General features: G+C 36.3%; 1 protein-coding gene across 9 annotated transcripts in view; it reads right to left on the minus strand.

The window, feature by feature from the left end:
* Nucleotides 1–12,798, minus strand: part of MYCBP2 (MYC binding protein 2) — a 273,166-nt gene that overhangs the window by 138,938 nt on the left and 121,430 nt on the right. For all 9 annotated transcript variants that reach the window (XM_082859416.1, XM_082859420.1, XM_082859419.1 and 6 more), the window contains 7 exons: nucleotides 12,209–12,413; nucleotides 11,403–11,556; nucleotides 7,185–7,357; nucleotides 6,163–6,288; nucleotides 5,948–6,075; nucleotides 2,815–2,906; nucleotides 685–819 (listed from right to left, as the gene is read on the minus strand). In XM_082859416.1, the coding sequence (XP_082715542.1) occupies nucleotides 685–819; nucleotides 2,815–2,906; nucleotides 5,948–6,075; nucleotides 6,163–6,288; nucleotides 7,185–7,357; nucleotides 11,403–11,556; nucleotides 12,209–12,413 (1,013 nt within the window). The remainder of the gene's footprint in view (nucleotides 1–684; nucleotides 820–2,814; nucleotides 2,907–5,947; nucleotides 6,076–6,162; nucleotides 6,289–7,184; nucleotides 7,358–11,402; nucleotides 11,557–12,208; nucleotides 12,414–12,798) is intronic.

Consider the following 12,798-nt stretch of genomic DNA (forward strand, 5'->3'; position numbering starts at 1 on the left):
GCTCTATACCTGAACTTTAAACGGTAAATTTCCCTTTACATTTTATTAAAACTGTAGCATCTCATATCATTAAGGCTTTACAATTTATAAAGTATTTTCATAAGCACTGTCAAATTTTATGGCATGTATATATTTCTTTTTCATGGTTTCCAAACCCCCTATCCTTGTCATTTTCCTCTGTATAATTTCTAATTTTGCAAACAAGATTTTAAACAAGGTAACATCCAGAAATACACACAAATGCCAACTGACAAGAGCAAAGAATAGCAGTTCTATTATCTCCACATTCTGTCTTACCTTAATTTGGCATGCAATTAAACGAATTTAATTTTTAGCAGGTCATATTATGCTCTAGACCTACAAAGATTTTTAACTCTACTAAAAGACCTCTGAGGGCTTCCCTGGTGGTGCAGTGGTTGAGAGTACGCCTGCCGATGCAGGGAACACGGGTTCGTGCCCCGGTCCGGGAAGATCCCACATGCCGTGGAGCGGCTGGGTCCATGAGCCATGGCCACTGAGCCTGCGCGTCCAGAGCCTGTGCTCCGCAATGGGCGAGGCCGCAACAGTGAGAGGCCCGCGTACCGCAAAAAAAATTAAAAAATAAAAAGACCTCTGAGCTTTCAAAACAATATTCCACTAACAAAAAAGGGAGTTTCTTAAGGAATACTTAAACATTCTGCTTACCCATCATCTGTGGTAATAGAAGCTTGTCCATGAGATCCACAGTCACTGCTGGGTCCTGACACTCGAGCCCAGGCTACATACCACCAGCCAGCTTGCAGGAGGACTGGTTCATCAAACATCATTGCATATTTTTCTCTAAGAGGAAAATTTATGTGTCAAAGACAATGCCTTTGTACTTCTCTGTTACATACATTTATTTTTTAAAATCCTTTATAAACAAAACATGAAATGCACTGTATTATTATAAGATTCTTGTCAAATAACATTAAAAACCCTCCATTTTAAAAAGTCTGGACAAGAACACAAATAATGGTTACTGGTGCTACAGTGATGGCATTATATTTCTTCCTCCTCATCCTGAGTTCTAAAACTTGCTTAAATATTATAAAGTTTTCATACTAAAATAAGACAATTTTTTTTAACTGTTGTTAAAAAAAACATGCCAGCTTTGTTGGAAAACTTTGAACTTTAAGGTTCATGTATTCAGTTAAAGTCTTTCGAGAGCTCTGGAGTCAGATGGTCTGAATTCAAGGCCTGACTTTGTAACTCGCTAGTTGGGTGACCTTGGGGAAGTTACTACTACATCTTCTTTGTGACTTAAGTTTCGTCATCTGAAAATAGGGATAAAAACAATATCTAGCTCATAGGATAGGACTGTTCTGGGAATTGAGTTTAGACAAATTGTTTGGAACTGAGCCTGTCACACAGTAACTACACAAAAAGTTTATTAAATTGGCAGGAGAGAAAACACATGTATACAAGTAAGGGCATCTGATAAAGATATACCCAAGGTACAAAGTTCTAGGTAATAGCGTGGAAGGAGTGCATATTGGTTGTAGCTGGGACAGAGAGAAGAATAAAGATATTGAGGAAGGGGAAGACTGTCATGAACAGATCGGCAGGGGTCTGAGAGTACAAAACGGGGTCTGGAAGTGGCAAGGTGTCCAGTTAGGCTAAAGCACTGAGACAGATATAGAAAAGTAGTAGGTGGAAAGTTTAAAAAGACGCTGTGAAAGATTGTGGAAGACCTTTAACACCAGCCTTCGGAATCTGGGCTTCATTAGGAGGCAAATGAAGAATATCTAGATGATTCTCTATACATAAAACCATACACTGTATTTTTGACTCACAACCATATGCTCAAAAAAGTGATAACAATGGCATCTTAAGTCTTTGTTAAAAATTAATTAATCAATTAACTTTCCTGAGATTTCCCTAATCTTCATTTGTGTGTAACATTAAGAAGTTACTGAAATAGTATCTCCTGATATTGGTTAATGCCTAAAGTGAAGAAACAGTCAAAATTTTCTTTAGGTTTACTATTTTGTTCTCAAAAAGTATTTGTCTGTTAAAAGTAAACTCAATGCCTTACTACCATCTTCAGAAAATATACATTTTCATTAACAAAAAGCTTATGAATGCCACAGAAGGTTTTCTTAATGTAGTTATTTGTCATTGGGAAAGACAGTATACTACCATTATCATGAAGTCCAAATCCGTTCTTTTTCTCATCATAATATTCCCTGATTCAAATCACTAGCTTGTCATAACAGTCTTGAGATAATTCTTAAGTTTACACAGAGAAGACTGATAAAATCTAAGTCTCTTTATTATTTAATGAACCTTCATAAATAAACATCCTGATTCTGGTTACCTCCTGAGAGGTTTCAGTAAAGCTGGCCACCTCTCCAAGCGTGTTATAATCAAGCAAATACTATAGGCTTGGTGTCAGAGCATACAGGTGATTTGAAGTACGACCCACTATGACTATTTGACACAGTATACATAACGCTACCGGTAGTAAATAATTGTACTGCATCACTAGAACACTAGCATATTTGGTGTTCTCTAAGTGATGCATGAAAATATGTGTGCAAAATATGTGTATATTTCCATCTTCAATGTAGAAACAGTCAATTTATCTTGTGAAATACAAATATGAAGGATACTATTAGTTTTAATGTAGCATTATTAAAAGCAACAGTTATATTACCTAGTATATAATTTAGTTTCTTAAGCATTTGATCACAGATTATTTAAAACCTTCTCTTTAAGTTGCGTTATTCACTTATAATAAATATGTCATGTTAAGTATGCAAGGATTACACTGAATACTGAAGAAATCTTTACCTAGCAGCACAGTCATAAGCCAACACATCAGTCTCTGCAAGAAGGTCTCCATCAGTTTCATGATCTCCTCCATCAGGACCTAACTCAAACAGCTGGGGAGAGGAGAAAAACATATTGTGCCCAGTCACTCAGTCATGCAGACCTGCTGAATAATATGTTTATAATTTCGTGTCTCCAGTAGATGCTGGACACTACAGAATGTAAAAGAGTACCTGCTTTTAAAAAAATGTTATTCAGTGAAATGTACAAATCTATATATCGAAATTAAGAAACACATGCCTTACGGTCTGTACTAACCTCAGTTTTCCTTATTTTATATATTTGCCTACTTAGAGCAAAGGCTCCAAAAACGTTCTGTACCAGATATAAACATCTGAAGGTGAGAGAGCTCTAAGTTCTATGTGAGCTTCCAAATGTAGTAGAATTTTGCTTCAACACGTAACTAGCTGTGAGATCCTAGGACCCAGTTTCCTCATCCATTAAAGGGAGATGGACACTAGCGGCACCTACTTCATTGTAATTGTGAGAATTAAGTGAAACGATGCTTGTGGAACACTTAGAAAAATATCCAGCGGGGGAAAAAAAAAAGGCTAGAAAAATATTAGCTGAGGAATAATAGAAGGAAAGGATCCTTAAGAAAACAGGTAACAAAAAATAGCTCAAATGGCATGGGAAAAGGAGATAGAAAGAGTGAGGGGGGAAAAAACAGTTATAAAAAAGGGGGAGGACTGCAGAGTACAGGAAAAGAATAAAAGAGAAGATATCAAATAGGAAAAGTTATGAAATTAAGTGAAAATAAATGAGAATTATGAGGAAGGGATCTTTTTAAAAAAAATGGACTAATACATATTTGTAAAACCCTTATTTCTCTTGATGATTATAGTAGGTGAACTACAAGAAAGGTGAGTAAAAGACTAAGAAGGAAGAGACGGGGATATTAAAACTTACTGGACAATTACTCTGTTAGAGGTCTCCATTTTTCAACTATATATGCTAATAGTTTAAAAATCTGTCTCCACCTCAGATCCTAGTCTGCGCCTGGGATTCCCCGGGGCAGCTCGATCTCACCAGTTTTAAAGTGACTCATCTCTCCTCCCTCCTGCCTCCCCTGCTCTGATTAATGGCACTATCATTCACCTACTCACTCAGATTAGAAAACCTGGGATAATCCTTTTTTCCAAATCTCTCCACCAGCACTGTATCTCTCCTATTGCTGGTACCAAAGCTTGTCAGTGCAACCAGTGTTAGCAGTGTTACAGCTAGAAGAGTTCAATATGAACTAATTCGTTCTTCTCTCCATTCTCTCCTTGCTCTAACCCATATTCCACAAAGTTAAGGGTTTTTGCTTTTCTTGAATAACCCACAGCAGTCTTTTTAAAATGAGTATCTGATTAGAATACTTCCTTAATCTAAAAGTCTTCAATGGTTTCTCTTCTCCTTCTCTGTAGCATGATATAAAGGTCCTTAAATGATTTGCCCCTAACTTGGCTCCCCTGTTTATGTTCAACAAATGATTTTGAACACATACTGTGTGCCAGGCAGGGTTCTAAGAACCGGGCATACAGGGGTGAACAATGCAAACAAAAAAAAAAGGGGCGGGGGGGCTACTGGAAGTAAGTCTGTGGTAAGGGAGAGGATTTACAGTTTTAAATAGGCTCACCAAGGAGTCACGATCATAAGGTAAAGAGGAAGTGAGCCTTGCAGGTACCGGAGTGAAGAGCTGCCGTCAGAGAGAGTAAGTAGCAAGTGTGAAGGTCCTGAGGTCTGACTATGCCTGGTATGTCTGAGGAACAAGGGCCGGTCAGTATGGCTAGGTTAGAGTGAAGCCACTAGTATAACATAAGGTCAGAGTCAGAGTGCTGATGCAAGTCAGTTCTGATGTTGTTTTTCAGGCCCTTGTAAGCCCTCTGGTTTTCATTCTAATACTATTAGAATCACTCTGCTATGTTGAGAACAGACCGAAGGGAGCAAGGACAGAAGCAGATACAAATTGGGAGGCTACTGTAATGCTCCAAGCAGCTGTGGTTTGGACCAACTTGGTACCAGGGGCAGTTTTTAGAAGTGGTTAGATCCTGGATTTATTTTCAAAGTGCAGCCAACAATATTTGCTGTGAGAGTGGATGTGGGGTGTGAAAGAAAGAGGGAAGAAGGCAAGGATGACTCCAAGATTTTTGGCCTAAGCAACTGGAAGAATGAAGTTAACTCTATTCTGAGTCAGTTAACTGGGATGGGGAAGGACAAGAGAACAGCAGGTTTAGAGAGATGGTCAGAAGCCTAGTTTTGAGTAGGTTACATCCCAAATACCTGTTAGCTATCCACATGGAGATGCAGAGTAGGCAGCTGTATATATATCTTTGGAGGTCTATTAAGTGTGAGAGCGATAAGAGAAAAAACACTTAAAGCCGTAAGGCTGGATCACCGAGGGGGTGAGTAGACTTTAAAAAGATGTCCAAGACTGAGTTCCGGCACTGCAGCGTTTAGAGGTCGGGAAGATGATGAGTGGCCAGCAGGAGACTAAGAAGAGTGGCCAGGGAGATGGGAGGAAAATGAAGTGTGTGTCCTGGGAGCCACATGAAGAAACCATATCGAAGAAGAGCTCGACTGGATTAAATTCTGTAGACTGGTTAAGGAAGATAAGGACTGAGACTACAGTAGTACTTAACTGAGAATTTTTTAAGAAGCCTGCTATTGAAATTAAGGCATAAACTCTAGTCGTCTCTCTCACTTTAAGAGCAAAATCGGATAATGTGACAACAGAAAATTCAAGCTATTAGTAAATTTTCAAAGACTGAGCACATCCTTTGCTTAGTATAACTGTTGCCCTTTCTGAGATGAATAGTGCAGTAAACTTAGGACTTTTGATTGTTTTTTGACTCTCTACCAGATGGAATCCATCCCCCTACTCACTTCATCCCTGGTCCCCACGCCTGTGGTGATGATGTCTGTTTACACAGTATTTGGCAGTAAAAATGCTAAAAACTTTTTAAAGCTACATCCAAATGCCCCTGCATCTTATCATTAAAACGGCTACAAGAAAGTAGGCACATGCAAAGGTGCCTTCTATAAAATAATAAACTAAGTCAAAATACTTATCTTCAAACACAAAAGGCAACAGTGAGAATGAACTGCTTACCTTAATTTTAGCGGTATATTCTCCTCTACCTCCAAACAGACCAAGACCACCAAGTAAAATGTCTGTGTCAGCACTAAAACGTATAGCTTCTACCGAGTGAGCAGAGTAACCCCAGCCCCCTCCATGACCTAAAAGATGCAAATGATAACTTATGCTTTAAAATATCCATGTATTTCATTTATAAGACAATATTTCCTAAACATAAATATACATACTTTCAAACCTGTTTACTACACTATAATCTTCTTTGGAATAAACCTTCATTACTGCTTGAGTCTCCTCCTCTGTACTGGCAACACCCATCTTTAAATCTTGCATAGTTGCCAAGGTATCAAGACAACCTAAAAGCAAACAAACAAAAATTCAACTCCTTGAAATTAAAACTTCCCCGAGTACTTATAGTATGAGATGCTGGAGGGGATAAATTAAAACAATAAATTCTGAATTGTGCTCAACAAATTTATTCCAAGCTTTAATATTTCATGGAAGATACTTTTACAACCAATAAAAATTACCCTCTGCCTGGGTAATTATCATATTTAAACATAAGCTATATGACAATGTTTCACACAAAACTATCTCTCTGAAAAGTTGGAATCGCTTAATCTTTGAGTCCCTACAAGGTTCTTCCTTTTATCAAACTCTCTGAATCATTTTAGATTGATTCTTAAAGTACTATTTGAGGAAGACACAGTAGCCTGAGATAACCTTAATCAGTGCTAGTTTTGGATGTTTACAATGGCTACCAGATGTTGTAAAAGTGCTATATCTCAAATTAATTAATTAGAAGTGAAGTTGATGTGCTGTGGAAAACTATTATGTAAGAAGAAACAAGTGGTAACTATAAAAGTCATATCATATTTTATAGAATTTATTTTAAATAATGTATAAAAATTAAATATTATAATTATACATTTGAATATGTAACCTACATCACTAAAGTTTATATATTCAAGTTAAGCAAAAACATTACTTTACAAGACACGTATTAGGAAAATTATATTCAGGGCTGCTTTATATTTGGGCATATATGAATCGTTCAGGGTGTTGGTGTAAGTCTGATGTACTGTTTTCTGTAGGGTAAACCTCTTAAAGTTAGAGGATTTAACTTATTTTGCACCTAGCGCATTACTGTTTAACAAACATGACAGAATGATATACAAATTTAAATACTCTTAAAAAAAAATCCTCAGCACACATTAATGAAAATTAGCTGATCATCAAATACCAACCCTACCTAGAATGTGCAAAGCTGCATGAGACCGGGTGGTGAGAGCCCTTGATCCCGTTGGTAAGGCAAGTTCAGGACTTAGAATACTACATCGGGACTGCATGTCTGCTGCAGAGGGAAGTCGGGCATCAGCAACCACTGCATTGTAACACCATAGTTCTCTAGTGTTTGGTCGAAACCTTTCAAGAAAGAGAATAATTACAGTATAATAAAACCTGTGAAGTATAATTGACAATAAAAAGAGAGTAATACGGCCAGCTTAAACAGGACAAAACGTAGCTCATGACTTTCCATATCTGAGCTAAAGATATAAATAAAGTGATTATGTCACTATAAATGAAATAATTTGAACAAAACAGTAATATAGATCACATTTCATGAATAACAGAGCAACAGTATACTTAAAAGTATAATGTGTACTTACAAATGTAAAGCTTTTGTACAGCAAAAACTCCATAAAAAAGTGTATAGACAAAAGATAAGTCAAAAGAAAATATATGAAACAAACATATGAGACAAAACTGCAATATCCATAACGTAGAAGAGCTCCCGCAAGCCAGTAAGAGATAATCAATCCCATATCGAAAGTGGGCAAAGCACATGGAATGCTGTTCTTAGGAAGGAAGCACAAATAGAATGTATGCAGATGCTGAATCTTACCAATAAACAGTAAAGCAGTCACAAAAACCGTGAGGGACCCACAATGCCCTCCTGCCATTATCTCATTCCTTTTATCTCTTTCATAACAAAATTCTCAAAAAGCAGTTTCCACTTCTTTACCTCTTTTATTCTATAAATTCTTTCTGGAAGAGTTGTTTTTATCAACTATCGAGTACACACAAAAGAAAAGTAACAAAATATTTTCAAAATAAAGTATGAAGAATAATGACACAATATACACTAGTAAAAAGAACACTACCATTATCTATTAAGTACTCTGCGTCTCCCTCCCAACTCAATTCCTTTCCTTTTCCTTTCAAAGGTAACGATTATCTTGAATTTCAAAAGTTTATTATTTTCTTGCTTTTCTTTATGATTTTTCAAATGTTTGTATCAAAACAGTATATTATTTAAGTCTGGTCTTCTCAATTAATGGCACTTGATGATCCAAATTTACTAAATATAAAAGCACTTATATCCAGCAATCCCACTTTGGGTACATATCCAAAAGAACTGAAAGCAGGATCTTGAAGAGATATCTGCACACCCATGTTCATAGCAGCATTATCCACAATAGCCAAGAGGTGGAAGCAACACAAACATCCTTCGATGGATGAAGGGATAAAGAAAATGTGGTAGAAACATACAATGAAATACCATTCGGCTTAAAAAAAAAAAAAAAAAAGAATGAACCTTGAAGACATTATGCTAAATGAAACAAGCTAGTCACAAAATGACAAACTATGTATGATTTCACTTATATATATATATATATCTAAAGTAGGCAAATGCAAAGGAACAGAAAGTAGAACGGTGGTTGCCAGGAGTGAGAGGGAGGGAGAAATGAGCTGTTCTTCGCATAAGTTTAAGTTTTACAAAATGAAAATGTTCTGGAGAGATGCTGTTCAACAATGTGACTATATTTAATGCTACGGAATTGTACACTTAAAAATGGTTAAGATGTTAAATTTTATGTTATTTCTACCACAATTAAAAAAAATTAAATTATTTTTAAAAAACACTTAAAAATAATACTTCACACAGAATAAATTCTATGAAAATAGCTGCTATAATTAGTAGCATTAATATTATTGGTTTATTGCTTTTTAATTTAATCTATCAATCTAAGTGATACTTGTAGTCTTATTTATATAAAAAAACAAAATACATGCATTTTAAAAGGTATCTAACAGGGCTTCCCTGGTGGCACAGTGGTTGAGAGTCCGCCTGCCAATGCAGGGGACATGGGTTCGTGCCCCGGTCTGGGAAGATCCCACATGCCGCGGAGCGGCTAGGCCCGTGAGCCACGGCTGCTGAGCCTGCGCGTCTGGAGCCTGTGCTCCGCAACGGGGGAGAGGCCACAACAGTGAGAGGCCCGCGTACCGCAAAAAAAAAAAAAAAAAAAGGTATCAAACAATATAAACCAAACCTAATACTTGTGACCCATAGCGAAGGTTAGTGGGATTTGGTACGGGGGAAGAAAAAGATTTGGAGAAGGACCACATCATTTTTCCTGTTTGTATTTTTGCTTTGCTTTTTAAAAAATAACACAGATTCATGTGTTAGTTTTGTAAATTTTGACACGGGAAATAAAATTGCTATTAACATTTATCTGCTCTTTTCAAATGTTAAAAGTTTCTAATTGTTCAGGAGAAGTTATTGTTAAGAATACAAAAGGAGGCAGACTCAGGCCGGAAGGAAAGTCAAAGTAAGCTGATACTGAATCTGCAATGTCTGTGATAGCTGTAAAATGCACATACTCTACTGAAAAACACAAAGGACACAAAGCAGCCAGAAGTCAGGATAAAGGAACAAACTCTCCACCTTCCAGCTGTTTTACTCAAACACAGGAGGAGACTGTCCTTCATCTTTTAATCTCTGTTTTAGAATAAAGGGTAAATGATCAAGGACCTGGCAAGCATTTGAGATCATCTGTCCCCACTGCTACCACATGTGAAAAAGGCAAGGTTCAAGTAATCGGATACTTGAAGCACTTTGGAGTTCTGTTAAGACCCCAGGGAAATGATTCTAATGTTAGAATCTACTTCTACTGTTCTCTCTAATTTAGAGAATGCATTTCTAATTTAGTAAATGTATCCAGAAACTAATTCCATACTGCCAGTTTTTACTTTATTTTGTTAATGCAAATTTACTTCATTTAAAAATAAAACATGTAAGGATCATAGAAAATCAAACATCAATTTAAACCTAGGTCCAAACCAGAGCTTGCTCTTTGGTAACTAAGTCTCTTGTACATTGACTTCCAATCAGTAAATAGTTGAGGATAATTCTATTTTTACATCATTTGTTTCTCTATCCCCTCCGTTCCACTGTGACCACTCTAATTCTGGTTCTCAGTATCTCATGTTTTCATAAGAATCACTATAAGACTACTCACCTCTAGTCTCTTGTTATCTAATCTACCCTGTATATTGCTGCTACGGAGATCTAAAAGCACTACTCAACTCAATTCTGGCCTCCAAGTCTTCCCACAAAATGCCCAAGTGAGATAGCAAGCTTGTGAGCAACCTGGGAAGCACTATAATTCCTTCACTAGGAATCAGGCCTCAGGACTGATAGAAAACATGGCCTTTTAAGACTTGGATGGCTGGTAGAAATGAAAGCAGGAATGGGCAGAATAAAGAAGACAGAGGAAGTCTTCCCCTTTCAATTTACCTGTATTCCTACTAAGGCTGGCCAAATAAACAACGCAAGGGGGAAAAAATGGTTAAGTCCTGTGATGAGCCACTCTGGTAAGGGCAGTATACACCCCCTATTAGCATTCAAAGCTACAAATCTGAGGATAACTCTTTCCTTTACTCATTATGTATATAAAGCACCATAATAAATTTTAAACAAGTTACAATATAATTTCTTGAATCGCCTGTGTACCTGTATCCATCTCTACATTTTTATAATTTCCAGCGTTTGATAACCCTGTATATTTCTCTACCAATATGGGGATTTTGTTACATACATTCCTAAAGGGCAAGCTCATTGATCATATTTATTCTGTATTGTCTTTGGCATAATTTCTTCTACATAGCTGGTAATGATTAGATATTTACGGGACCAGGAAATAGAGTGAATTCTACACAATACAGACAAGAATGCTGACAGACTAAAAATAATTAACAAGAGAACTCTTGAGAGTAAAATTTCTTATTATAATGAGAGTAGCAAAGCCTTCTACAGCACCTACTATGCGCCTCTACCCTAAGTTCTGATAACAGCCTGTAAGGTACCATTATTATACCTATTTTATAAATGGCAAAAGTAAGGCACACAGAGTCAAAGTAACTTGTCCACAGTGACACAGAAAGCAACGTGTGCAGCTGGGATAAACCTAGGCAGTCTGGCTCAGAATTCATGCTTTGAACCACTACACTAAAGGTAGCAAGAGTGAAGGTCCCCAAGAGTCACTGTGATAGAAGTGTAGTTAACAGTTAAATAGGAGAGTTCTCATCTATGAAAAGTCTGCCTATACATGACTTTTATATTCCACAAAAGTACAATTTGATCCAAACTTACTTATTACTCTATTTTATAAACAGAGAAGCTTACCTCCAAATGACATCATACACAGGATCAAGACACACACCAAATCCTTGCAGATCCTCTTGTTCAGAGTCATTAAACGTTTTACAACTCCCATCCACTTTATTTATCAGAAGACACTTAAATGGAGGAGGTTCTGATATAGAAGCAGGTACCAAGCCTTAGGAAAAAGTATTTATATATTTTAAAGATGCATTACCTTTTTATATTCCCCCAACTTATAAGATAAGCATTTCCTATAAGGTAAGTATTATTACTATCTCCATTTTACAGAAGAAGACACTGAGACTGAGGGATTTAAGTAACTAAAAACCTTTAAGTAGCAGAATTTGGACTAAAACCTCAGGCTGTCTAAGTCCACAACACATGCCCTTAATTTCTACACAATACTACTCTACTCTATAATTATTCATGATACCATGGACACAAGTATAAATTGACACGTTGGTCTCGATGAAACGTCAAAGTTTGACTTATGTAACCTTCCATAAAACTAATTTCCATCATTTACTTGACAAGAACCAATACAGAAAAATTCCTCTTTCCAATACACTGTATAGGATTTATACCACTACAATTTAGCTCATATTTCCACCACTCTCTAGCTTATAAGTACTTTGGTTTCTACTTTCCTAATTATTTCATTCTTCCAGCACATAGATACATATAAACATAGACACTTAGAAGCTTCTTTTAAACTACTTCAAACAGAAGAAAACAAAAAGCTACAGGACTACATCTCGTAATAGGGAAAGATGACCGTTTACTATCAAGGCTAGTTTGGAGGGACATTTGCTTGTTTGGGGTATTACCTATGATGTGTTTACTGGCAAAAATTTCTGATGTAGCGAGCACATGAGAATTAATAAGTGCTTCATCAATTCGTAAGAAAGTCTGGTCCCCACTTGCACCTATCCAGGTAGCTTTTCTTCCATATTTTGATCCAATGTTAGGCATGGGAGCTGGTTTTGCATTCCAATATGGCACATCCAAAATTGGTCTACCCAGTTGTCCTTTCTAAAAGATTAAATAAATCGTATTAACAATAATACTGGATAAACAATTTATAATATTTTATAAAGTTAAGGAAACAGTAGACAAAAATAGCTCTGTGAGACATTATTCTTCATCAGTTGTTAGTTATATTTTTTAATAAATGAAATTCATATGAAATTTGGACCAAACATTTACAAAGGAGTAAAATAATTTCTGTTATTCTTAGGAATTCTCCCCCTAATAAACCACATAGTACATGATTAAAAAAATAATAATACAGTTGAAATATTTCTCCATGTAAGAAATCTCCCTGAAATACTGTGATTGTCTTTACCAACATTTAAATGAAAAGTATAATAAATACACAATATGTTAAAAAATTGGTAATACAAATTGTTCATTTAAA

Source organism: Leucopleurus acutus, assembly GCF_964270905.1.
Source record: "Leucopleurus acutus genome assembly, chromosome: 18".
Taxonomy (NCBI): domain Eukaryota; kingdom Metazoa; phylum Chordata; class Mammalia; order Artiodactyla; family Delphinidae; genus Leucopleurus; species Leucopleurus acutus.